Here is a 27,389-nt window from a genome sequence, read left to right on the forward strand (position 1 = left end):
CCCAGCCGAATGCTGGTAAAACAGGTGCGAGGTTCCTACACCTTTTTTCAAAGTCAAATTCAAGCATAGCTTTTCTACAGCGGTGGTAAATGACAGATTTATATATATGCTCAATTAGGCACCATTCCACTTCTTTATCACATTAAATCAGGTGTTATTGTGCTATAAACAACCAAAATGATGTTTTGTGACAGAAGACAGGAGCGTGACAGATTCATGTTTCAGAATGTGTCACTCGTCCGTTAGCAGATTTATCGTCACGTTCATGGAAAAGGTCTGCTGCGAAGTTGCAAAAGACGACTGAGCAGGTATGACCTTTGGCACAAGTCTGAGCGGGTGTGATGCAACTCCTGCGTCTGTTTCCTTAAGAAAGAGCAGCTTGTTAATTATTTTGTGGTCAGCAGAGAATCAGCGGTGAAGCATCAGCAGAACAGCTGATGTAAAAGCAGGAAATGTGTCAAAGCAAACCTGAAATTATGTGCAAAAAAAACCTGCTCTTTCATTGTTTTTAAACTTGCTGACCACCAGAGCTGCAACAAGAAGCTGATTAATTGTTTAGCAGATTGAAATAAAATTAGTTGTCATGTCAAAATGTCAAACCAAGTTGACAACTTTGCCCTGATATTGCCCAGTCTCTTGTTTTCTCGCTGTTTCTGCAGCTCGCTCTGTGTCGATGCTGCCCGTCAGACCTCACATCTGAACATCTTGACCTGATCATGTGAAGTGGGAGCACAATTTTAACATGATGTTGCTAAATTCTCACTCAAAACCAACAATGGAAGGTACTCAAACGCCACCTGTAGGTGTTTTTTCTACATTTCAGTAGGTGATTTAGTTTGAGAATGTCAGCTGAGGATGAAGTACAGCTGGTTTCCTGACCTGCATGTGACTTCCCCCCTGACTTTACCTCCTATCTCTGCTCCCAAACAGACCACTCCCTGCTCATTGAGCCAATCCTGCCCATCCCACATTCTCACATACCATCATAAATGCAAACCAAAGACTGCAATCTGCATTTGGGATCTCGAGCTATGAACTGGACGGTTTCTACGACTACGGATCACAAAACCCGCTTATCAAACCAACCGTTTTTCAGTCAAAGTAACAGAAAATGAAACAACCTGCAGGGTCCAGCGGACTGCCTCTCTTCAAAATTACCACATCAGTCTGTTCGGCAGGTAGCGACAGACAAGCATTTAACATGACAAGGAGAATATTTACATGTTGGATCTGACTGAAGACAGAACTGCACTCCTGTCATGACTGCAGGTGCAGTGAGGAGTTAAAACCTCTGAACATAACGGCGTCATTATTGCAGCTTCTAGGGAGAGAAAATGTGTAAAAAGTTGAACCCAATTATATTCTTAATTTTTACCCTGAAAGCCTCCATAATGATTCCCGGCGGCCCCAGGATTTATTCTTGTGAGGAGTAGTTTCTCTGCCGCCCGAGGAGGTGAAGGCGGAAGAAAATAATGCAGATTTTTTTTTTTTTTTTTTTTTTTTGTATATTTCATTTCTGTATGAGGAATATAATTTCAGAATAGTTTTACTTCCTAATAGCGGTATTGGTGTCAGCCACTGGATGAATATACCTGAAAAATTTACCTTAAATAGTTCCAGAATATTTAGAATATTTCAGCTTGTTTCATTTGTTGTCAGACAGCCTTTTCTGACCGTTATAAAAGCCCAATATCGCTCTCTCTAAACCAACCAAACTCCACAGGTAAAATTAGTAATTTTAGCTTGCAGAACACAGGAGTTGTTGGTCTATCCCTGCCTCAATTTAATTGTTTCTTTGTGTTATTGTGTGACTTCAGTGAATCCAAACTGTCCTTTTAAACCACTGTAGCCACACAATAACACAATCAAACTAACAGATTAAGACAGCGCCAGCCTAGAAATTCATGTGTTCTGTGAGGTAAAATCACTGATTTTGCCTATGGGGTTTGGTTGGTTTGAAGAGAGTCATATTTGGCTTATTTAACAGCAGTTTCCCACTGGAAAAGGCTGTTTAACAGCAAGATAAAGTAGTGAAAATATTCTAAATATAGTATACTTGTATATAGCATTGTTAGCTTTCCTAATAAAAACCAATGGGAGCAGCTAGCCTCTGCGTTCATCTCCTTGCTGCTGGGTGTACAGAGCCAACAACATAATGAAAATACACAAAGTAAACCCCACAGACGCGAGCACAGAGGAGGACAAAATGGATGGCAGTCATAATCCTGCACTGCAGCCTTTCCTTATCTGACTGTCCACACCCTCTCTCCACCACCTCCACCTCTCTACGCCATCCCTCCTATCTCTCCTCTCTCCGTCTGCACTCTTTACTCGCCCGTCTCCTCGCCGGCCGCCAATTTGTTTCTTTTTCTCTCCCTGTCTGCTCTCCCCTCTCTTACACTTTCTACCTCGCCCATCCTCCCCCAGCAGCTGACACCACCCTTCTTCTCTTTCCACAGTAATGGCTGCCGTAGCGCGCCTGGGACTCCGACTGGTCTCACCTTATCATTACCGCTCACGCCCTTTATTCTATACCCTCTCCTGTCTCAGATTATAACAGGGTGCACGGACCCACCTATCAACTAAACACTCAAGTTAGAAATGTCAAAGGTGTAGCAACATGCCTGCGCTGCTAACCTGTGAGCTCCGTGCAAACACTCCCAACATATTTATTACTTATGATTATATCTAATTAGCATTCATAAAGTCTCGCCACACTGTGCCCCTAATCAGGATGGGAAGCTACAACCGACCGACTCATAAATATGAGCTGTGACAAGTAGGTCAGTTAACCATGCATCAGTAAGTGCTTTTTGAAGAACATAATGTGGCCTTTTGGAAGACAACAGACAGACGAAATAATCCTGACAGCTAATGATAGAGATTTTAAATTCCAAAAAGCTATAATTGTCCATTAAAATGTAAACAAAGGAGTTAGGAATCCACGACAGGGTGCGGGAACCCTCCATCATCGTCATTACTAATTGACAGTTCTCTGAATGCGGGATGAACCCAAAACAACAACTAAATTTAAGTTCCTGACGTTTCCTGGTGCCGTTTTTATCGCTGGTATACATCAGTATTTTTTGCACAGAGGAAAAACAGGCCCAGATTTATGATCTGTGATCGGCGTCTGTATCAAAATATTGATAAGCTCCTGAGCAAAAGATACCACTACTGGTATTGATTAGAAGTGTCACGATTCTCCAAATCCACAGTTTGAGTGCTGACAGCTGCAGTATGTCGTTGTTAGACTGTCGAGGTTTGATTTGTAAAGATCAACAGATCACTGGTTTTTATGTCCTGACAGCTGTCATTTACATTTTCTAATTTTTTCTTTAAAAAGACATGAAATCTGAAAATCCTCCAAAAACCTTTAATCATAACTCCAATCAACACATGGTATTAATTGTACCAATAATGAGATATAAGATATATGTGACTGGTCAGCAAGTACAGTGTATTACCTGTTGAACTAGGTCAAGGAAATGAAAAAATAACACATAATTTAAACCCCGTGGTTTTACTTATTAAGTTCTGATTACTTAAATTTTTATCATAAATATTTGATGGTAATGTTTATAATAGAAACTATGAAACTTTGAAAATTTGAAACTTTTATTTTTATATCCTTTATATATTTTTATATTCTCTCAAGACCCACCTGCAGGTCTTCACGGCCCTGCAGTGGTCCTTGGCCCACACTTTGGGAAACACTGTTCAAATGTGATATAACAGCGATATAAACTCCACTGCATCATCTCTGAAGAGTTGTTTCTTTTCTCTTCAGACATGTGCAATATGCTGCAAGTAGGCAGGGTGAAGAGAAAAAAAATACTGGGAGAATCACAGATTCTGCTTTTTGATTCAATTCCTGGAACTGAAAGCTCACTTCTATCCATTTTTTTATTTAATATTGAAAATTTGACACACCAAGTGTTGATGCAACGTTACATAAACAGCAGACATTCAAAAGTGTGGCGTCACTTTATGACATTTAAAGAAAATGCAGCTAAATGAAATAACTCAGGAAACAATTTAACTTGTTATTTGTTAGAATTGAATCTTTTCACGTTTTCATGTCAGTTACCAAAGACACCTAAAACGACCAAAACAGCTCCATAATTTGATCATCTGAGTCTGAGAACATGCAGCTGCACAGATAAATATAAAAATAAAATCATTAAAAGTTCTATCTCAAATCTGGAAAACTGGAAAACCTAACCCTAACCCGTTACAAACAGAAACTAACAAATAAAGATAGAGGATAGGGGACTTTGGAGTATTGCAAGGGGTACTTAAGAGTTTTTTAGAAGTCTTAATCTAAAAAATATCAGTCATGCGTGATCCCTAGAATAATTATACTTACAATAAGATCAATTAAACCAGATTTTATAGTCAATATTCCTACTTTCAAATCAAACATTACTGCTGAAAGCTGTCAACTGCTATAAAACTCACAGAAGAAGAAAGCAGCAAACGCAGTCATGTTCACTTTGGGATGAAAACACAGATGAAGAAGTGAAAAGGAAAGTAAAAAAAAAAACAGAGGAAACAAAATACTGTCAGTATCAAGAAGAATCGATATTAATGGGAATTACCTCAACAAGCTGATGGTGCAGCCCTGTGTTGTACCTCTTTAATATTTTACTCCGGTCAGCAGGAACTTGGCTGAAAACATATTTCAAAGAGGGTCTGTTGTTGGAAAAAAAAAAATCGAGAACCACTGAGTCTACAGGAGGTTGCCTAACACTGTCGTGAAACACAATATGTTTATGTAGCAGTGGGAACGTAATAACAACAAAATTAAAGTGTTTTCATATGAGGTGTTCATATTATTTTGCCTCCTTGTCTGACTGTCATTCAAAGGCACGGGCTGCACATTTAGCCACGTTTGTTTACAGGCTCAAACCCTCTGAGACGTGTATATCTGAGATAATAAAAAGAGCCGACCAGAAGATTCAGGCGCTCCTCTGCCTCAGAGAAACTCCCCTCTTCAGTTGAAGTCATAAAGGAAAAAGCTGCAGCTCTACGCTCAAAATTAGTTTAATTTATTAGGTCTGACCGGAATAGTACGATCCTGAGAAATAAAACCACTGGGGGATTGAAGGGTAACCCGAGCAGGAGCTTTCCTCCTCAGAATGATTCACGCGGCCTCTTGTCGGGGCTCTTTGGCGCTGCCGTGACCCCTGACCCCTGCGCCGTTTGCTCCATGGAGCTCGTTGCGGCGATGCTCTACCCGAGAGTCACTCAGGATTAAAACAAACAAAAGGTCAACGCTGCTGCTTGAAATTCAAAACTGCAAATGTCAACACGCTGCGAGAGCAATTAAGTGTCCGTCTGTAAAGTGCGTTTGTGATTTTCTGCATTTTTTTTTTTTTATCCGTCCGTCAGTCGTTTCCAGCCACCATTGGGACAACCTGCTCCGCTCGGTCACGTTCCCGACACATCGACTCAGCGTCATCGTCGCTTTAACGCCAGAGTACAGGAGCCTGTTCCCTGCTTCCCATGCATTCATTCACCGCTACTGCAGACCCTGAGGTTCTGATGTTTCTCATTCACTTCCTCCATCAAGAGATTTCCTGCTGAACCCGCCGTCAAAGACCTGATGCATCATCATTAATGCTGCCGTCGTTTAAACATGACAATCATAATCTAATGAATTAATCATTTATCAATCAAAAGTTCCAAACATTCTCTGGTTTTAGATACTTAACTTCTTCAGGAAAACCATCTGAAGATGTTGTTCCAGGCTCTGTAAAACTGTGGGAGGCATTATTTCCTGATTTTTTTTTTTTTGACTAAACCGTTTATTGTTCAGTTAATGGAAAAAACAATCAGTGACCAATTAACTGAAAGCTTTTCTATCTGACATAAAAAGTCAGTATGAGGTACAGGAGGGTAAGTTTCATGAATCTGGTTATTTTGGAAGTAGGAGAAGAAGAAGAAGAAAAAGAAGCATAAGTTAGTTCTTTCTTATCTCAGCACAGGAAGGCAGGTTTCATGATTCTGATTTGTTTGGAAGAAACAAAAGAAGAAGAAGCAAAGGAAGAAGAAGAAGAAGATAAAGGAGAAGAAGAACAAGATCATGATCAACAAAAAAGCACAGAAAGAGAGGAAGAAAAAGGTCGAGAAAAAATAGCAAAACAACAACGAGACCCAGATGGTGAAGAACGACAAGAACAAGAAGTAGCAAAAGAAGAGGAAGAAGAAGAGCAACACCAACAAGATTCAGAAAGAGAAGAAGAAGAAGTTGCAGGAGATGAATAGCAGCAACAACAGTAAGACAGAAGGAGGAGAAAAAGAGGCAGGAGGAGAAGGATGGGAATCAGAACAACAAGGAGACGCAGAGGAAGAACAACAACATGCAGGAGAAGAACGACAACAACAAGAAGACAGAAGAAGAAGCAGAATGAGAATAAGTAGCAGAAGAAGAAGATTATGATAATAAGCATGAGCAGTGATCACCACCAAGAGTTAAACAAAGCAAACTGCTTCACCAGCAGAAACCTGAATTACATCAAGAGATCATGCATCGCCACTTCTCTACATTTCAAACTAAAAGCATCTGACACCCGTGACCTTCATCACAGCCATCGCCAAACTCCTCCTCACTGTTCCTCACAAACGCACCATCCAATCAGCCTCTGCTCCGCCCACCCCTCCATACATCTCTCCAGTCACGCCCCCATCAATTCCGCTCTTTTGCACGTCCTTCACTCCGTCCATCTACACATCTCCATCTATCATCAACTCATCTTTCACTCTCTGAGCGCCGCCCACCAATCCACTAACCGCAATTTCCATTTCGCTCGGTCCTCCTCCTTCACCTCCTCCTCTACGCCCTCTGTCTTCACTGGAAACTTCCTTAATTTATTATAATTTTCCAAAATAAAATTCATGCCGATTCTTACTAAACAACGACTAACGACCGACATGATCAGATCGCTTGCCTTTGAGGGCGTTTTAAACAGAACATCCTCAAAATGTGACGGCAGGATGGAGGTGAAGTTCATGTCACTCAGACGCAGGGTACAATTTCACAAAATGACAGTTAGAGGCATCGTTTCAGCTTGCAGGAGGCTGCTGAAATTCCATGTTTTCAATATTTTGCAGCCAGCTGTCACGGCAACATCTATTCAGAGTCAAAATGACTTTTTTTTTTTTCAGAAAGTTTTGAAGGAGGCCTTTGCCCTGTTTGTCTCTCTGTCAGCTGATTTCCATTAAATGTAGAAAACAGAAGAGGTGTGAAACAACGGATTAAATTTCTGCTCACTTGGTGATCTGGCGTTCAATAACTGAAATAATAAAACGCTTCCACGTACAAACTCCCTGCATGAGACGAGGAAATAGAAACTAGAGACGACTGACCTTTCTGAGCACACGGCTGTCGCGGGTAAATACCTGGGAGTTGTCGCTACTAAACCGCAGAACCACACCAGACCTTGTACAAACACATTTGGTTGTATTTACACTGAATAATGAGCAGTATGGTGCAGGTGAACAGACATATGTCTCTAGGACTTTTTGTCTCTGTTTGGTCTCCTAATTAAAAGTTAATCAAAAGTTACATTAATTGGTTTGAGTCATGTTGCAAAGAAAAAAGGTAAAAAAAATCTCAGATTCCAGCTTCTTCTTCTTCTCTAATACTTTATGACAGTAAACTGAATATCTTAATCGACTATCTGCATGTATTTTGATAATCAATTCATCATTTTGAGTATTTTTTTTACTAGAAAAGTAAACATTCTGATTTCTGCTTCTTAAATGTGATTGTTTTCTGGTTTCTTTGCTTTTTTTTTCTTTTACAACAAAAACTTTTTGACATTTTATGGACCAAACAACTAACTGAGAGAAAATTGAGAAAGTGATTGATAGATTAGATTAATTGATAATTCTCTGATTTCAGCTTTTTAAATGTGAATATTTTCAGGTTTCTTTAATCCTCTCTAACAGTAAACTTACTATTTTTGACATTTAAGGACATCATCTTGGGCTTTGGACAACTCTGATCAACTTTTTTATCCCATTTCTGACATTTTAAGGAACGAAGAACTAATCAGTTAATTAAGAAAATTACTGATGATTATTCATCAAAAATCTTATTGTGTTAATATTTTTTGTTAAATCACAAACAGACGTTTCAACAATATTGTTGCGATATAGAAAAATATCAAAATCAAAGTTTGGTCAAAAACAAACTTATCACTGTAGCAGCTTACAGCCTTTGGAAAACACAACATGTCACAACCTCCATGATCAATAATCAATGATACTGACTGATATAAAACTTTTTTTTCAGATGTATCGTCCAGGACTAGGTTTAAGCCTGTGCCGTGGGATCAGATTCGGTTGTTCACGTGTTCCTTTTCTTAAGTTCACAGACACTTAACTCCTACAGACTGTTTGCACCTACTTCACGGTTTGGGCAGTAATCTGTGTGAGCTGACATTTCAGAGACAGCGGGACATAAACAACAGCATCGATTACACGCTGAATGTTCACGTGATACCACAAGCACCATTTAGCAACAAGGACAACCCATGAACGCACTTTAAACTCAGCTGATCAGAACTCAAAGTGTCAAAAAAGTCAGAATATTTAAAAAACCCGCTCCGACCAACCAACTAATCAGCTGTTTAAAGACTGAATTTGGTTGATTAAATCGGCAGCCCTTCACGAAATGGTTTGGTCATGGCTGGTTTACAATTACAGATGTTCTGATACCACTTTTTTCCCCTCTGCGCATTGGCTGAGTATCAATCTGATACCAGCATAAAGAAAAATCTGTAAAGAGTCTGTTTTGCAAGAGTGAAAAGTAGTCAGATATTCATGCTGGCGTCTGCGTGTGGACATGTGGCTGCAGACCATACACATATTTTGGAGCTGTCCAAAAACTGAGATACACGGGGATATGGTTTGTGATGTTATGCAAGAGGCTCTCGGGCATGAAATACCAAAGAATTGTACGGTATTATACCTCAGTAATCTGGCAGAGATAACAGCACTGAAGGAAGACGATGATTAAGGTTTTACTCTGGCAGTTTCTAGATAAATAGAAGAACTACATGTGATTTTAAGAATACAAGAAGCCCAATATGAACAAAAATGGGAAATCAGATTCAGAAGAAACGACACCGTTAATTAAAATGCAAGTGGATAAACGAAAACAGTAAGAGTGGGACTGTAAGCATAAGATTTAGGAACTCCAGCAGTGATGTTGTTGTTATATGTGAATAAGAAAATGCAATGAAAAAGAAATGTCATTTTGGTTTCCACATAATCCTGAAACAGCTCAGTCCATCCAGTCCACAATCTCAAAAGAACGGCAACTCTTAAAGTCTGGATTTCAACGCAGATCCTCACAAAAAAGAAATCAGAATGACAGTTAGCAAGTCTGCTAAACCACTGGCAACAAAAGAAACAACCGGGAAATACACAATCCATCGGATTATTCCTCCTCCTCCTCCTCCTCCTCACTGACCATGAGTGGTTACAACAACTCGGACTTTGTGGTACGACCTGATATCGAGGTAAATCTGGTGTTTCTCCTCACCGCTGACAAAATATTTAAGCGTGCAAGGACACTGCTGGGAAATAGCGCACTCGCCGATACCTGCTGCTGCTTTTTAGGCAGCAGCTGAGGCATCTTCTTTTAGTGGTATCAGTTTTAAAACAGCACTATTTACAACCTGCCTGACTGGCTGACTGTTCAGAAGAGACTGATTCTCATATCCTGAATATTTCTGTTCTATTACACTAAATAAATGAATTTTCAGTATCTGTTAAATATAAAATGACATCATCAGCATAGAGCGATGTTTTCGGTTCTCTACTTTGATTGAAAAACATGTTAAAATGACTATAACTCGAGTTTTTTTTCCAGGAATCCGTACCAAATGAAGATGTTTTCTTTAGGAGAAGAGTAGGACAGGACATCTCTGCCACATGACATTCATTCATTTAAAAGTTTTTTGACAGACATTTTGCCTTTAACAAATATCGCACCTCCTGCAATTTGAAAACTGCAGAAAGCCATATTACAATTTTAATACAAATTTTAAAAATTGTGCAGCCCTGGTCATATGGTATTTGTATTGTCAATGGTTGTCAAAGGTGATGATGAACACGGTCAGAGGAGGCGCCATTAGTGAAAACTGTGCTGCTTCAGGACTTTCGTAAACTGTTTTGATACAGTCAATTAAATCTAAAACTGAAAATACCATTCATTCCTGTCCCAGCAGGTGTCCAAATACTTTATCACATAAAAGAAAGATTCAACCGAAACTACGAAAGTGAAACCCAGGTCATAATGAACCAGATCTCCCTTTTAAAATTGCCTCTAATTTAAATATGGTGGCCATGTTTCCTGTTCACTCCTGAACAAAAAGAAAAACCACAGGATCAAAACTCCGGCCTCCATAAACTTGCAACACCAGGAGAGTCGCATAATTTGACAAATTAATTCCCAGTTAATCTCTGACTCATTTGTAAATCTTCTTGATGTCGACATAATTATAAGCACTCAAATAAAATCCTCCTCCAGCATCTGTGTGATTTTAATCCCCCGTGTGTTCAGCGTGAACTCGGCGTGATCAAACACGCCTGATCGGGACTCAGCAGCCACACCCACCCACACCCCATCCAATCCAATCAATCAACCAATCACTTCCATCCACCCCCCCGCTCACCGTGCACTCCATCTCCTCTGGCTCCGGTTTGATCTGTACAGAGGGCATGTCTCTCCCGCCCTCCTCTTCCTCCTCCTTCCTCTCCTCCTCTTCCTCCTCCTCCCTCTTCTTCTTCTTCTTCTTCACAGACTGTGTCGCGAGTTCCTCTCGCTCCTCTTCACCGCCTGCTTCCACCTCGTCCTGCTCCTGCGGCGGCGGCGGCCGAGGCCTGGTCGCCCGCTCCTCCTCTTCCTCCTCCTCCTCCTCCTTCTCCTCCTCTTTCTGCGGCGGTGGCGGCGATGACGATGGCGGTGGCGGCGGTGGTTGTTGTTGGGTCAGGGCGCTCTGCTTGGCCGGGCTCTTCTGCTTCTTGTGGGCGCCGGCGGCACTCTTCTTCTGCTTAGGAGTTGACTGGCACTGAGGAGGAGAAGAAGAGGAGACAGGAGGTGAGAAACTAGAGGAGAAATAAGTAGAGTAGGGAAGGAGAAGAAGGAAGGAGGTGATAAAGGAGAAATGGTGGAGAAAATGAGGGGGAGGAAGGGTTAAAAAAAAAAAAAACTTCCAGGCCAGGGGGGAGAGGGTGAAAAGAGGGGATTTGTTAGAGGATTTAAAGAAGGAATGAGGGGCATGGGGGAGAAAAAGAAGGAGAGGAAGAGGAAGGAGCATGTGAGAAAGGAGGCAGGAAGAGGGGGGAGGAAGACAGGTAGAAGAGGAAGCAAGACAGGAAGTGAGAGGCTCAAATTTGGAGGGAGAAAAGAAAACATGACAACAAGCATTACCTCTGCTCTAAAAGCCGGCTAAAGAAACCCCCTGCTCAAAAAGTCAGCCAGAAGGGGGGGTAAAAACACACACTCTCTCTCTCTCACACACACACACACACACACTCTGTTTTTTTAAAAAGATAGAAAATTAAAGGCACAGAGAGACACAGAGAGACAAAAGGCCTAATCCTGAGGCTGCCAGTGAGGGAATGAGAGCGAAAGAGAAATAACAGAGACACACAGAGAGAGCAGGGAGGAGTAGCCGTGAACTGACCCCTCCCTCCCTTTCAGCGGCAGGCAGGCGGACACACCCTTTTCTGGAAGCCGAGAGAGAGAGAGAGACACACACACACACACACACACATAGAAAGAGAGAGAGAGGTGTGGGGAGTGCCGGGGCAGAGAGACTCAACACACACACACACACACACAGACACACACACCAGTGCTGCACACACCCCTTCTCTTCTTCTTCTCTGTCTCCATTTTCTCTCCATGTCCACTTCTGTTCTCACACATTTAAATGTACCACTACTTCAGGTTTCCTCTGAATCTCTGCATTATTTTAACTAAATTAGTTTCATAAAATTAGTTGTATTTGTTTTACCATTTACTCCTATCTTTAATAAGTTTTCAGCACACACTTTTTTTGTAAAACTGTGGCCTGTTTATTGGTGTGTTCAGTTTTATATCTGCTCACCTCTTTTATTACCTTTTATATGTCATATTTTTTGTGTAATAAGCGTTTCATTATGTGTCAAGCACTTTGTAAACTTTATTTAATAGAAAAGTACTATGTAAATAAACTTTTGGAATGTACTTTTCTATGTAAGTGCTAAAAGTTTTATTTAAAACAACATATTATTGACTAAAATAACCATAAACTGTGTATTAGATTGCAATGGAATAATCTTCGTTTTGATATCAACGTTAGTGGCCACCATCAGCCATTGAAAATGACTATATCAAATGTCAAAAAAATGGTGAAAATGTTTGTTACAAGTTTCCACATGTCTTGTTTTGACAAATAAGACTGAAAGATATTAAATTTAAAATGATCCAACGCAGAGAAAGGAAGCAAATCCTCACACTGGAGCAGCTGGGACTAAAAAAAAGTATTTAAATGATTGATCAACTATCAAAAATGCTTGCTCAAATATGTAATTAATGGACTAATCAAGCAGTAGGACAAACAATTTAAACCACTTCTATTTTCCTCGGTCTGACTCAGTTTTGTTTGTCCCTCTTGTCTCCACACTGTGACCCACCCGCAGGGTCGTGACCCACAGCTTGAACACCGCTGATCTACACGAGTGGAAGCTGTAAATGAAGTTCACTTCCTCTGCAGTTTCTTTCTTTTTCGTCTTCCTCTTTGAGCTCAGCCGCTGCTGATGCGAATGTGGTCACGGTCGACATTTCGGTGGAATTCTTCAGAGCTGCGGTTTGAAAAAGAGATCTGACTTTTGTGAGAGCCGCACTTCCACACTCGAGACGTGTTTCTGTGCGTCCGAGGGCCTCGGATGTGACTCTGACGTGATCAGACCCCCACGCAAGAGCCTCTTCATGGTAAAAGATGATTGCACTGATCAACAGGCCGGTCCGGCGTGGCTCAGCATCGATCATATCATCGCGTGAGAGCAAGTTTAAAATAGGAAGTTATAGAAACTGTGTGAAGTCGTTCTCACAGTGCAACAGACGCTCAGATACACAAAACAAGTTCTACTTCCTGTCTGCAGTAGCGGCCCTGTTGTACAACCCTGTCATGGGAAATGTAGTAATACATACGACCTGTAATATTAAGGAATGTAATCACTGTGTAAGACGCAAAAATAACTTTATAGCATAAAAGAACCAAGAACTCTGGGCACATTTTTATTTTGAACAAGTTTTTTTTAAGTCTGTAGAATCAGATTTTTAGGAAAGGACGTGTCTGCCTCACGACATTCATGAATTCAAAAGTGTTTTGACACGCATTTTGTCTTGCAACCTGCCCTGCTAGATAAATGAACTGACTGTACTTTCCCTTTGTACAGTGGTAAGTACAAACATGGCAGTACTTGTTACAGTAAAAGTACAACAAAAGCAGTGGAGGCATTTCGTGGTTGTTGATTGATGTGTCACCGAACAATGATCATGTATCAGTACAAAACACTGCATGCATCATAAAGCCAGAATAACTAGTCATGGTACAGTAGTCGGGATGTAACAAGCCTTGACGTATGAAGACGTCAAACATAGAAAACAATTAATTGGGAGTATTTTACTGGAGATAACATGCTGTCGGTGTGTGTTACCCATCAGGGTGTTAAGAGGGAAAGTACTAGGAGTCGCATTATTAGGTCACAGCAGTAAAATGTCGGCCTGTCTGCAGCAGTTTTGAACCACAGCTCTTTTTTTTTTTTCCACTTGATTTCTACACGCCTGTTGATTTATGAGCGAGGTCGTCTGTGGTTAATATACCGAAAATCTGAGAGCTTCACATTTTGTTCCGCAGCATTAAGTCAATATCTCAAACATGAGGGGTTTTTTTTTTTTGGCTGTTTTTGTAAAGTCGTTTGTCAAATGTGTCGGTGGTTGAGAAATTGGATTGATTTTCTTCCTTTCTTTATGCTGAATTCCCAAAGAGATGAAGAAAAATCCAGGTCAGTTTGAAAAAAAAATGACACAATCACTGAACTTTCCCACGTTTCCTGGTTGTATGTATTTATTTGCATGTTTTGCTCTGTGTGCCTCGGACTGCAGACTGAGACTCGGAGCTGTGCCGCCTGCCGGGGTGTTGCAGGCTGACATGTGACCCGGCTCCAGTGGATTCCACAGTAAGGTGTGGCCTCAGCCAATCAGTCTGGGTGTGGCTGCGAGTCCCCCCCCCCCCCCCCCACACACACACACAGAGTCACAGAGGACACACACTGGTCCCTCTGTCCTATTGTGATGGGACAGAGCCCCCTCTGTGTCTCTAAACAAAGGTAAAGGCAGCTTGATGTCACACCTTCCCCCCCCAACCAGCAACAACCAACACACACACACACACACACACACACACAGATGGACAAGCTCTGAAATTACACCAACACAACCCTCAGGAAACATTTGAAAGGATCTTGTACTGCCTATCTATTTATTCTGTGACATTTCTTTTACACCAAAGGCCAAACCAGCCGTGTGACACATCAAAGTTATTTTTAATAATGCTACCATTGAGTTTAAAAGCAGGATTTTGTTACAGTTTTGCACTGACATTCAACAATCACACAGGAAGAAATCCATGTGACAAAGTGAAACATCACGTACTTTTTATTTTTACTTTTAGTACAAACTGTAACCGCCCTGACAAAGTGCATACTGTTGCATGCAGCATGGATACAACTGGGACACATGGTCGTTGGCCCTACGCTTCAGGCTGTATCCACACTACTACTTTGGTTTTAAAACAAATATGTTTTGCGTCATTTCCAAGCTGGTGTCCACACTACCCCATCGTTTTAGGAGACCGAAAACAGAGACTTTTGGAAACAGTGCTGGCCTCAATTCAGTTTTAAAATTCCACAGTTGCAGTTCGGGCTGGGCGGACAGTAACAGAGACTTTTGGAACGATGATGCAGACACACAGGTGCTTCCTGATTGGGTCTTATCAGTCACGATGTGTGATCCCCTGATTCATCACACCCTGAACGTTTTAGACACCACGAGGCTGGCTGCCGCTTGATCACTTCAGTTTAACGCTCCTTTTAAAAAGTCTCTGGAAGTCTAGTTCATAACTGATCTTAATCTGCCCTCTGTGCCTCGATGACTCCACACTGGAGTTTGCTGTCAGCCAAGTCAACAGCCACGTCAGCTAGTGAGCATTATCCATTCTGTGGCGAAGGTAAGTAACTGACCAAGAATAGATCTACAGTTCGTCATCACTTTCAGGCTCACTGGGTCTGATTCTGAGGCTGTTTTGAGCCGCTAACAGGTTCCCTGCCTCGTGATTTTTCATCCTGTTGATCCTGTTATCTGACTGCTTCCTGTTTACAGCAGCACACGTGAAGAGTTACATGATATGCATTTTCAAGCGTGTTAGAATGGATGGACACTATTCCTAAAGCTGTGCGAAAAACGTCTGTCTCAACTGATAATTTTCATTTTAAAACCAAAACATAGTGTCGATGTGGCATAAAACTATGACGCTGTAGGTGTCATTCCAACACTCCAACAACTGGCTAGTTATTGCTAACGGACAAGAAAACTTATTTACTAAAAACATATTTTAGTGCAAAATCTTGAAACCTTCCGCCTCCTGTTCCCACCGTCTTCTTCTCCCACTAAAATAGTGCAGCTAACATTGGAGGCTGGTTGGGGGTTGAGGTGCTAAAATCCAAAACTGAAACCGCACGCTGAACTTTGACCCTCCTGCTCATACATCCATCGCATTGTGGAATGCAGCTAACGAGCTGTCATCTGTCTGTGCTCTCCTGGTGGCTCAGTCTATGTGGCTTATCATCCGCTGCGCAGAGGATTGTGGGTCAGAACAGCCAGGAAAGCGTGCTGGCCTGTATACTGCAAAATGCAAGTAGATGCAGGAAAAATCCTGGCATTTCTGGCATGCCGCATTTGACAGACCATGTATTGGGTCATACTAAATGCTTTTTATTTTTGGAATACTAAGTAGTATGATAGCAGGGGAACACACCCAGTGTTTCCACAACAAAAGGAGCAGGAAATAGACCACAATGCACTGCAGCAAGAAAAGAGGTTACACTCAAAGTAAGGAGTGTAAACTTTTGATTCATTTGTATACTGGTATGTGTTGATTTCCTGCTTGAAGTACCTCTGTACTTGACGTAAAAGAGAGAAAAACTTCCTGTGCAGTTGTACACAGAGTTAAGAAGACGATATAATGCAAGAGTGGAGGAAACAGGAACTTATGCAAACCTCCCGTTACAAATTTAACTGCATGTAAATCAGAGCTGCGTGAGTGAAAATTGTTGAAGAAGTCTGGATTCCAAGAATTAAAAGGATGTGCAGAGCAAAACTGACATGAGGAAAGTGAGTGGAAGGTTTGTTAATTAAATATCCCGGATGTGAAGAGTGCTCTGTTAAATGTGTTTCAGCAAATGTCATGTAATTATAGAGATCTTTCCTCTTTTACAACCTGTTCTTTTGTGTCTTATCTTCTTTTCAGGTTCGTTCATGCATGATGTTTTTAAACTTCTCTCTGGCCTCGTTATCGCCTGCTCTCTCCTGTGATTGGCCACTTCTCACCTGCCTTTTTATGTTGATGCTAACATGAATAAAACGGAGCTCCCTCAATGAAAAAAGACAACCTAATCCCTTTTCATCTAAACTCTCATCAAGTTTTAAAGGCACCCGACAGAGAAAATGACAAAAAAAAAAAAAAACACTGGATGTTGCTCATCTCTGAGCCAAATCACATTCTGATTTCTATGTTATCTTTTCACAAGATTCAAGAAGTTTATGGTGGGATTTTTGCAAATAAAAAAATGAATTTCCAAAATAAATCATTCAAAGCATTATTCTCAGCAGTGAACACACCATTGTTGACATTTCTAGGTGAGCGTCAGACAGTCTTGCAGGAGGAGGATTTGTTTTTGTCTGCTGGAAGGAGCTGCAGCTGAAGGGCAAAACTGCACCAGCAGCTGCAAGTCAAACACACTCCCTCAGTTCTGAATCTTCGCTGAAATTTCCTTCAGGATGTGATTTGATTCTCCCCCCCCCCCCATTAAAACTTGTAACGATTGGAATCAGTTGTAAATGGCGTGAACTCAAGATGATAGCTATCGTTCACCCTTAAAGGTCAAGTTTGTCGGCCATATTAACATATGATCCTCCACAACCTTCACTGCTTATACATATATATATATATGTATGTATGTATATATGTGTATATATATATATTACTGTATGTATAAACATGTCAATATCTTTTCAGTATTGTATATTCTATTTTTATTCTTTTTTTTATATCAGAGCATAACGGCAAAAGTTTTCCACATGTTTGTACTTGAATCTTGATTGATCTGAACAGAACATGGTGCAAACACTAACAAAAAGTAATACTTGCATCTTGGGACATGTAAGACATAAACATAACATAAAGAGCCGATGCGCAAATGATGACGAAACACGGACTCAAGCGGACCCTCGCATACGCAAAAAGCATGATGCCGGCTTTAGTCATTAAAGCACCAAGTCATCCACACACAGGGTTTCTGCAGGACGAGCACATCTTTAGAAAAAAATATGTAAACTTAATATCCCTTTAACAACCGAGCTCACAAACAGCTGACTGTTAGCAAGCTTGTTAGCTTGCAGGGCTTTTTTAACCCTTCAATTAAAATCTTTTTTAAATGAATTGACGTTCAGTCGGGGTGGGAACAGCACATAACAGAGAAAATAACACAATGCTCTGAGAGCTGTTGTGACTGGCTAGTGTTAGCGTGTTCCCAGCGGCTTGCATGTTAGTGGTTAGCTCCCAAGCTAGAGTCATTTACCAACAGGCTCTGCACACGCATCTGCAAGCTACTAGAACATGACTAAATATCAACGTGAAAGCGTGCAGAGTAATTTCAGGGTGCCACTATCAACTTTTTACAGCCATCTTTAAAATCTTGAGTGTTTGATGTTCAGTTTTCCTTGAGGATAATTATTAGCCTAAATGCATTCAATCTTGGTGTATTTTGTGTCCTTCTGGCAGTGAGGGAACAAACTCACATGGAATCAGTATTTTTGTTTTCACATGCAGCAACAATTTAAGTTAAAAACAGATTTTCAGATGTTTTGCTAAAGCGCAGGGCCTTAAATTACTTGTCTTTGCACTTTTATGACTGAGTTCAGTATAAATCCGCTCAAAATATTTTGCATTGCTGCAGCCAGACGTGGATCGAACAGGATTCCCAAATAATTCCTCTGCGTTTGTTTTAACCTTATGTGGAGCTCCAGCTAGGTGGAGTTCAGACAGAGCCACGTAAGCAGTAAATCACAGAAGAAACACACCAAATTGAAAATTTAAGTCGTCTGAACTTTCCGGAGTTGAGCCTCAGCACAGAAACCACACCCATTTTACCACTCCGAACAGAACGAAGCAAACACTGACAATCTTTTGCAAATCCGACTTGATCCACATCTGCTGGTAGACGAACCAGTGAAGGGGAAGGAGTACAGTGAGGGGGCCAGAGGGTGTGTGTGTGTGTGTGTGTGTGTGTGTGTGTGTGTGTGTGTGTGTGTGTGTGTGTGTGTGTGTGTGGAGAGAGAGCAGCACTAACGAGGAGTGATAGTGAGAGGCTGTGTGAGTGTATATGCGCATGTTGTGTGTGTGTAAATGAGGAATGACAAGAGTACGTGTGTGTGTGTGTGTGTGTGTGTGTGTGTGTGTGTGCGTCCCCCCCAGAGGAGGGTCCCACTGTGGAGTTCCAGGAACAAAAAGGGTGGGGTGGGTGTGACCCTGTCAGCCTCTGATCCCACCACAGGAAGTCGGTGTGGGGGTAGAGAAGGACGAGGAGGACAGACAGAAATAGGACTTTTTCACAGACGCGATGTCAGTGCTGAATCGAGGAAACGTTTCCTTCCAACGGAGTGTAAACAAAGAATAGTAAAGCGGGTCAAGTTTGCTCTAAATGTGTTCAGATTTACTGTGAAGCATATTTTAGAACTGGTTTGAATGTACAGTGATGAGAAGAAATGCGAAGAAACTAGAGTAAAATAACAGAAGGAACTGGAACCCCTGGTTAGTTTTAAGATAAGGCACGCTGCCGTCTGGCAAGTGATACAGAAGTATCCGCTGATGCATAGGCTTGTGCGTCATCTGTCACACCTACTAACATCTGGATTTTGTCTGTGATGGGGTATAATCAGCATTCATTCTCAGGTCAAATGACTCTATGGGTATTTATCAGCTCCAGCTCTATTCAGCTGTGATTTTTCTTTCTTCTTTTGTTATTAAGCAGCCAAATCAGGAAATGTTTTATCAGCAGTGACTTAACACAGCTCCCATTAGCTAAAAGCAAACATGAAACAGTAAAATAATACACAAGACAAACTAAACCTCAAACCACAGGGATTCAGTTAGAAGCTACAAAAGTACTGAGAGCTGAACACACTGATGCCCTTCTCTCTGAACTCTCTCCTCTCTGAGCAAAGATGGCTCTGAGAAAGTGGCTACCAGCGGACGTAAACCGGCCAAGCAGTCACGCAAAAGTAGAGCGATGAGAGGGAAAGTGAAGAAACTATAGTAAATTGACAAAAGGAACTGGAATCCTTGGTTAGTTCTACAATCAGATACACTGGCATCTGGCAAGAGATACAGAAGTATCTGCTGTATTCTGGTGGTATTTGTGTAAAACAGATCAACTCTATTCTACTCCACTCAGTTAGTACTCTCTTAACATAGGCAGAGCTGATTGTCACATGGCCAGATGCCATGTTTGTCAGTTCAGCTGTGCTGCCAGTAAAGAGTCTGACCTCTGATGTCGTGTTCTGCGCCCTTCAATACATCACCTCAGTACAGCATGTCCACATTAGTTTAATAGAAAGAGGAGCTTCTGTATTGTTGATGGAATTGAAAATCATGCCGTTATTATTTCTCAATACTGGTTCACCTTCTATACTGCCCAAGCTGCCGTAGCACCGGATAATAGATCGGCTTCTTTCGTCAGGCTGAGTCTCCGCATTCCTCCGTTAATAACACTTTTTCATGCCTCACATAAAGCAACTACAAAGTTTGTTGTGCAATCCTGTGTTGCAGAATGACAAATAAATAACCTTGAACTGCAAACACAATCAGTGCGAATATTCAGAGCTATAGCTTCTGTCTGCGCTGTTTGTGGTAAACAAGTACAAACTCCACGACAAAACCGCCCACAGTTCAAATGTAAGAGCACAATTACAGTGAGGCAAATGTTTATGTTGCTTTGAACAGATTATAAAAGTTGCTTAATTATGCCATGTCCCAATTTTGCATATATGTGTATATTTTTTTTTCCTTTAAGCAGCTTTGGAAAAAAAAAAAACCAGATCAATCACTGATGAAAGGACTCATTAGTTGCAGACATAAAATAAGGACACATCAGCTAATGAGGCTCAGATGTCCCTGACTGTACTTTTGGAGATCTGTTGTGAAGTTGTTCAGCAGACGTCCACTAGAGGATCTGTCTCCAGGCTTCAAACAGGCCAATCTCCACATTTTTAACATCTATTTTTATCCATCGAAGGCTGACTGAGCGTGAACTGAACACTCTGCTTCGTCCTCAGACGGTCCCACACATTCACACCCGCTCAGAACAACCAGTCTGTTACAGCTGAGCTGGAGGCAGCTGAGGAGGAGGAGCAGGAGGAGGAGGAAGAGGAGGAGGAGAAGAGTCACGTCGCAGGTTTCTGATGATGGTCTCTCAGTTGCTTCTACCAACCAAACCAGTTTAACAGAAAAAAAAAGTAAATATCTCTGTCTTCCTGATGGGAGACAGTGAAATAAGTTGCAAAAAACGACGTCTTCACAAATATTTCTACTTTGTATTCACACACTAATAAAAATAAAGATTAACAGCAGCCTCAGGTTTTGTGTGATCGTCTCTTCCTCTCACCTGTGGCTCAGTCAGAGGGCGGAGACTCGCTGCATATTCATGAATCTTTGAATACTAAATGAAGACAAGGTGTAGAGCTATGTGTAAGCAAGGTGTAGCGAGGTATTTCAACTTATTTTGCAAAAAAACACAAACACAACTTATTACTTTGTGCAGAGCATTTTATATTATTTAAAACAGGTGGACTTAAATGATCCTGATCTTAATAGTGATTTCTGCTATAAACGAGCATCCCTTATCAGAACTGATATCTGGTAATGAGTGGGACAGACACAGCCCGGTCTCAGCCTGTCAGACCTCTTTTCTGTCCCCTTCTGCTTTCTGTGATCACCTATATTACATTTTAATAAAGCCAAAATCACCATTTCAGTGACGACACTCATTATTTCATGAGTGTCGCCCTGTGCATCAGGGTTCACTGTGTGGTCTGTGTGGTGTGAATTTTGTCTTCAGAGGATGTCCACACAGACAGGCTCTGTGTGGACATCCACACTTGTCCATGCAGCCACCACAGACGCTTTCACTACAGTCCTCCAAACGGACTCAAGAAAGTAGCATAAACAGAACTGTCCATGTCATCCACAGCTGTCCATGTACGTGTCTGTTACCATTTAAAGTGAGACATCTAGGACGGCAGATTTGACTGCTGACTTGAATTTTAAAGTCGAGTGTTTTGATGAGAAAAAAGTTTGCTGAACTGAAAAGGAGCGAAAAATTCAGCCGGCTTGCTGTATTTGTTCTCTTAGGGCGTTTTCACACAAAACGTACCGCGCCAGAGAACGATCCCCCCCCCTCCCCCTCTCCCCCACCAGTCAGTGTTCATGCTGGTCATGTTGTTCTTTGCCCGAGCACACTTGACATTTGTTTATGTCTTCGCCAATAAACAGTGAGGGCCAATCACAAGACCTAAGATGTCATACAGCGGATTCGACCTTCCTAACATGCCTGCTATTGTTAATGTTTTGGAGACGTTGTCAGCTACGACCCTCTCACCTGCCCTCCCGTTACTTCCTCTACAACCTTCATCAGGGGATGAGATGGGCAAAACGAGCGGGACCCTGGGATCCGGTGGGTCTCCGGTGTGAGAGCCCCTTAAGATTCCTGTAACTTGTGAGTGACATTTCTAAAATAATCAAAAACATGACCAGCAGGTTGTTCGATGAATATGAGGTTTAGTTGCGGCCCTGTTTAAATCCATCACTGCATGAAGACTGACTGTGAAATAAAAACGCGGGCTGAGCTCATTTTTTACAGTGTGTGTGTGAGAGAGAGGGTGGGACAGAGACACTATCTGGGTCAGCGCTCTCCTCTCTGTCACTGCTGCCTCCCTCCAAACCCCCTCGGCCCTGTGTGTACGTGTGTATGTGTGTGTATGTGTGTGTGTGTGTGTGTGTGTGTGTGTGTGTGTGTGTGTGTTTTGGGTGGGGGTAGGGGGATTGCCCCAGTCAGCCACACTCTGCTCATGCCCCCACAGGGTCCACACACACACACACACACACACACACACATATGTACACGTACACAGTTCACGTCTGGTTATGCCCACACCCATGAACGCACACGCAGCAATTTTCCCAAGCAGCTCCAAAAACCCCTATCAAACACACACACACGGAAACGCACACGCAGACACACACGACATTTGGTCATTTTCATTAGAAGTGCAGATGAAGATAATTTGGCTGCGTCTGGCTGCAGTTTTCTGTTTCTGCCCCTGACAGACTCACAGTTTCCTTTAATAGTTCTGTTGTTATTTAACTGCAGCGGCTTCTGTTCAGGGTTCACTGTCACTGAATGTAACTCAGATCACAATCAGTCTGAGAAGAGGAAGAGAAATAACCGAAATAAAAAGACAGACAGGGGCAGTTTTTCCCTTATCATGGACGCTTGTTCATACCGCGGCGAGTTCACGCTCAGCTCACATCCACCCGACACGCTGTCGATAGCATTCAGATATAAAACCGTCATCTGTCAGCGAGCTGAATGAAAAAGCCCAGGTTCGGTCACGATGGGAGGTTATGCATCATTATAGATTTTATGGCATCTTTAGGATTATTTGGACAAATTTCAGTAGAGAGAGAGAAATAAAGGGAAAGAGACGAGTCCTGGTTGGTCACAGATTGACCAATAAAGTCGCTACTTACACCAAACAAAGCCCGTCCTCTGGATTCATGATTTTTTTTTTTGTTTGTTTGTTTGTTTGTTTGTGTTGAAACCTGGGTGGTCTCACTGATTCCAAATAAAAGGCTTAAAAGATTTTGGCTTTTAGCTACAGGTTGTCCGATTGATCGGCCACCAATCATTGTTTCGTAGATTTGTTCTAAATAGTTCGATTGGTGGTCTCTATAAAGGCCAATAAGAATAGCATTAAATACAGCAGCAATACTACAGTCATGTGATGCCTGCCGTGGCATTGAGCTTGTTACCATCATCGCCGCAAATTATTCTGTAGCACAATACGTTTGAGCTCAGCGCTGTGGAAATTACCCCTTGAAGATTGAGGAAATTAGTCTGCTTAAACATGAAAGAGTGTTGTCTGCATGCAACTATACATTAACAATGATGCTAAATAAAGCAGCGGCCAGGCATCATTACTTGTGGGACTCAAAAACATTGCTGTTTTCAATTACTGCTCAATAAAGCCTGGACTTTATTGCCCGTCCATTCATTGTCGCGTGCATTCTTTTGTAACTCCATGTTGATGTGTTGAGTCATGATGAACAAAAAACTGGTTTGCAGCTGCATATGTTTAAAAATGTTGGCTGAAATAAAGTGTGTATTCAATCAATCAGGAATTTTACACTTTTGGAAAATACTACACCCCTGAGCAAGGACTTTTTGGGAGATAAAATAACGTCCGTAGAACTTATTTTCGTCCCTCGTCTCCATGGTGGAACTGAATTACTGCAAAGGTTCCTGGTCCCTGGGAAATGTTCCTGTGGTGGAAACGAGGCTTAAATTCTGGACCACAGGTAAATGTTTGCACCAAATAAGTCATGGGTGCACTGCTTCCTCCTCTGTCTGTGTCAGAGTTTGCATTCAGGAGCAACTCATAAACACAGAAATCTTGTACAACAAGTCTCAGAGAATGTGATAAATTTCAAGTTGCTCTATGCTTATAGTCAACAACACTGCTGAGAAGAGTTAAATGTTACACGATGAACATAAACCTTCAAATAGACGCCATGATTGGCCAATACTGCTTCTCCTAAAGTCCTGATTGTAGCACCCTTCCTTTAAGCGCACATTTATGGCACAAAAATAATATACTGATGTGCCTCTTTGTGAGTATTACAGTGTTTCTTGGCCATTTTCTTCTTTCATCAGCCGGACTGTTGCAGCAGTCATCGTCAACTCAGACTGCAACGGCAAATAGTTGTTCACATTTGCAGGCTGTTAAGTTTATGGCCGCCGCTCGCTATCTGCAAACCTCAGGATGCACTAAAACATTTCTAGCTAAACTTCACCAGAAATATTTGGAAATCACAACACATTTTTCGGTCAGTTACTGGTGGGAAAGAGAAAAACACACCTGAGGTCAGTCGTCGATTTACAGACAAGACCAGTTCAAGTGCAGGTGAGGAAAGGTCGGTCAAACTATAACTAGTATAACAAACTACCTATAAAAATTTCACCTCTTCTCCACCTCTGGCTTTCATGATAGTTTTATCTGCAACTAATTCACATTTTATGAGTAATGGGAATGAAAAGAGAGAAACAAACGAAATATCGGAGAGGAGAGAGGAGAAGGTGGAGCAGATGAGTTGGGAGAGGGCAGCGAGGTCAGTTCCCATTGGCTTCCAGTTGAGGGTCCAAACATTGCACAACTCATGTAATTGGAGTCCCTAACACACACACACACACACACACACACACACACACACACACACACACACACACACACACACACACACACACACTCACACTCCTCCCCTTACAGCCTCAGCCCTGAGAAGCAGGAGGACCCCCTCTTAGGAAGGAGGCTCTGAAGGAAAACGAAGGAAAACTCAATGTCAGTGTGTGTGTGTGTGTGTGTGTGTGTGTGTGTGTGTGTGTGTATAATATGGTGTGTGAGCTTTTCGGGTCAGAAGATTTTGGCCTGCACTTCCTTTATATAGACAAATCCACACACATCTCTCTCTCTCTCTCTCTCTCTCTCTCTCTCTCTCTCTCTCTCTCTCTCTCTCTCTCTCTCTCTCTTGCTCACCCTCCCCTCCTCTCATTTTTCTTCCTCCTCTTCACCTCCCTACTTTCTGTTGCTGTGTGTGTGTGTGTGTGTGTGTGTGTGTGTGTGTGTAAGGGTGAGGCTTGGTTAATTAGTGACAGAGATGAGACGGGCAGTTGGGTATTTGGTGGAGGCTGGCTGGGTGCTAAAGGGCCATGCCACCAAAAATCTGTTATAGTTGCAGTCGCCCCATATTGTTCTGACAGTCCATATTGTCAGGACCAAAAAAAAAAAGTTTTAAGGGACTTTGAGTTAAAATGTGAGCGTAAGAGGACAGTCTGTGCTTCCTCTCTTGGTAGTTTTTTTTAACCACTTGAGATACAACAGCAAAGCAGATCAAGCCCTGACTCAGGCTGTATTCACATACAAAGAGGCGCTGCAGTGATTAGAACTTAGAACATAGCCATTGTGAAACAATGAGACAATAACATTTTATTTCTCTGATTCATGAGTTTTCTCAAACCCACTGCTCTCTCGCCTCATTCAGTCTCTACCTTGGTCAAAAACTGCTGCATGCTCACTCATGCTCGCTCAAAAAGACACAAACCCCTTGTCTAGATTGCAAACGTCAGACAGTGTTCACACCACATTCTGTCTTATAGGTTCAGTCTTGTTTGTGCATTTCAAGTTGTCCAGCAGCAAATGAGCAGCCAAACTTTCTGTACAAATTTCTTTCAATGTGGGTGAATGTTCCAGAGAGCAGAGGGATTAAAGTTTAGCAGTGAAGTTGTGTAGTGGCAGTAAATGTACAGTTTGCTAATGAATAAACACTGCAGAAGAAGTTCAAGAAGTTCCTCTGACTGGCCTTCAAGCTCCTGGATAAAGTGAACGGAGAGTCTGTGGGATTAAACAGGAGTAGAATAAGGTGATATGTGGTTGTGCAGCACTCTGTTCCACTTGAATTACAAGATGTGGATAAAATACATTTTCAGTGCCTTTTCACTGGTCACCAGCCTTGCATTTATGCAGATGTTTAGTCTAAATAAACACTTCAGGTCACATTTATGCCTATCAGAGGCAACTGGGACTCCTGGAGCTGGTGCAGACAGCTGCACAGACTAAAATGAGAGCGTTTCTTTTGCCTGAGATGTGCAACTGAAAACCTAGTAGAGACAGGGAGTTGGTGTTGCTATTTTGCAGCTTAAACTGCAGCCAAACCCAAATGTCCGAGCTGGGGACGCAAAATAAACCAAGTGAGGACACAACTGAGTGAATATAATCATTTGGTCCGTGAACTCAGCCTGGGTAGGATTAGAGAAGTTCAGATGCCACTTTTTACTTCCTGATACTCCCTGATACATGACTTCACCATCCTTGAAAAGAAAATACAGGATGTTGTGGGGAAGTAGCTGGGTCCTGTTTCAGGGTTAATAAATTATGTGGTATCAGACTGGTGCACAGACACCTGTACTCGCTGATAACAATACCAGCATTTTACGCTGTATTGGTGGCTGATACCTTTAATGGTATCGGACAAACCCTAGTTAGCACCTGGTCTCATTGATATTTCAAGGCGACTATGGAGAAGTCTCATCACAGACTTACATGACTGCCCACCACAGCATGACATAGGGTTGTGTTCCTCCAAAAGTTGACTCTGTTTCAACTTTTCCACTGCATTGGCATCTGCTGCCGCAACCCAAGTGGACTACCCCCACTCAAAATGAATGACATGCCTTGCGTTTCTGCCACAATGCCAAATTCTGTATGAATGTCTCCTTAGCGTTCATTCAGACTGAAATGTGAGGGGCTGCGTCGAGGTGAAGGTGTTGCTTAAGGTATCGGTGAGACAGTTAAGGTTATATTGTCTTAAATGAGAACTTATTCTTAAGGGATCAACAAACTTATCACAAGTTTAAGACTGACACTGCCATTCCAAGAGCCAAGCTGGTCGTGTCTAGAGGGGAACCCTTGATTTGTGAAACTCTTTTGAGATTTGAATGCATGTTTTACAATGTGACAACACTGTGGTTAAAATCCAAGTAGATTCAGGGAAAGAAAACACATGGTTACGGTTAGGGAGTGGTAATGGTTTGGGTTAACATGATCACTCATGGCGAGATCTTTCGTGGGTCTCGGGTTCCCTTCTAAACCCAACCAGACCAGCTGCTAGTGTGACTAAAAACTGGACCACATTTTAGACAAATCATGGGCA

General features: G+C 41.9%; 1 protein-coding gene across 1 annotated transcript in view; it reads right to left on the bottom strand.

Annotated features, from left to right (window-relative positions):
• Positions 1–5,136: 5,136 nt before the first annotated feature.
• LOC146319416 (uncharacterized) overlaps positions 5,137–27,389 on the bottom strand; it is a 62,500-nt gene continuing 40,247 nt past the window's right edge. Inside the window, exons 2-3 of the mRNA XM_084730663.1 lie at positions 10,692–11,087; positions 5,137–5,235 (exon numbers count right to left, since the gene is read on the bottom strand). Coding sequence (XP_084586789.1) covers positions 5,137–5,235; positions 10,692–11,087 — 495 coding nt within the window. The remainder of the gene's footprint in view (positions 5,236–10,691; positions 11,088–27,389) is intronic.

This window comes from Lutjanus erythropterus, chromosome 11, assembly GCF_056507025.1.
Source record: "Lutjanus erythropterus isolate fLutEry1 chromosome 11, fLutEry1.hap2, whole genome shotgun sequence".
NCBI lineage: Eukaryota > Metazoa > Chordata > Actinopteri > Lutjaniformes > Lutjanidae > Lutjanus > Lutjanus erythropterus.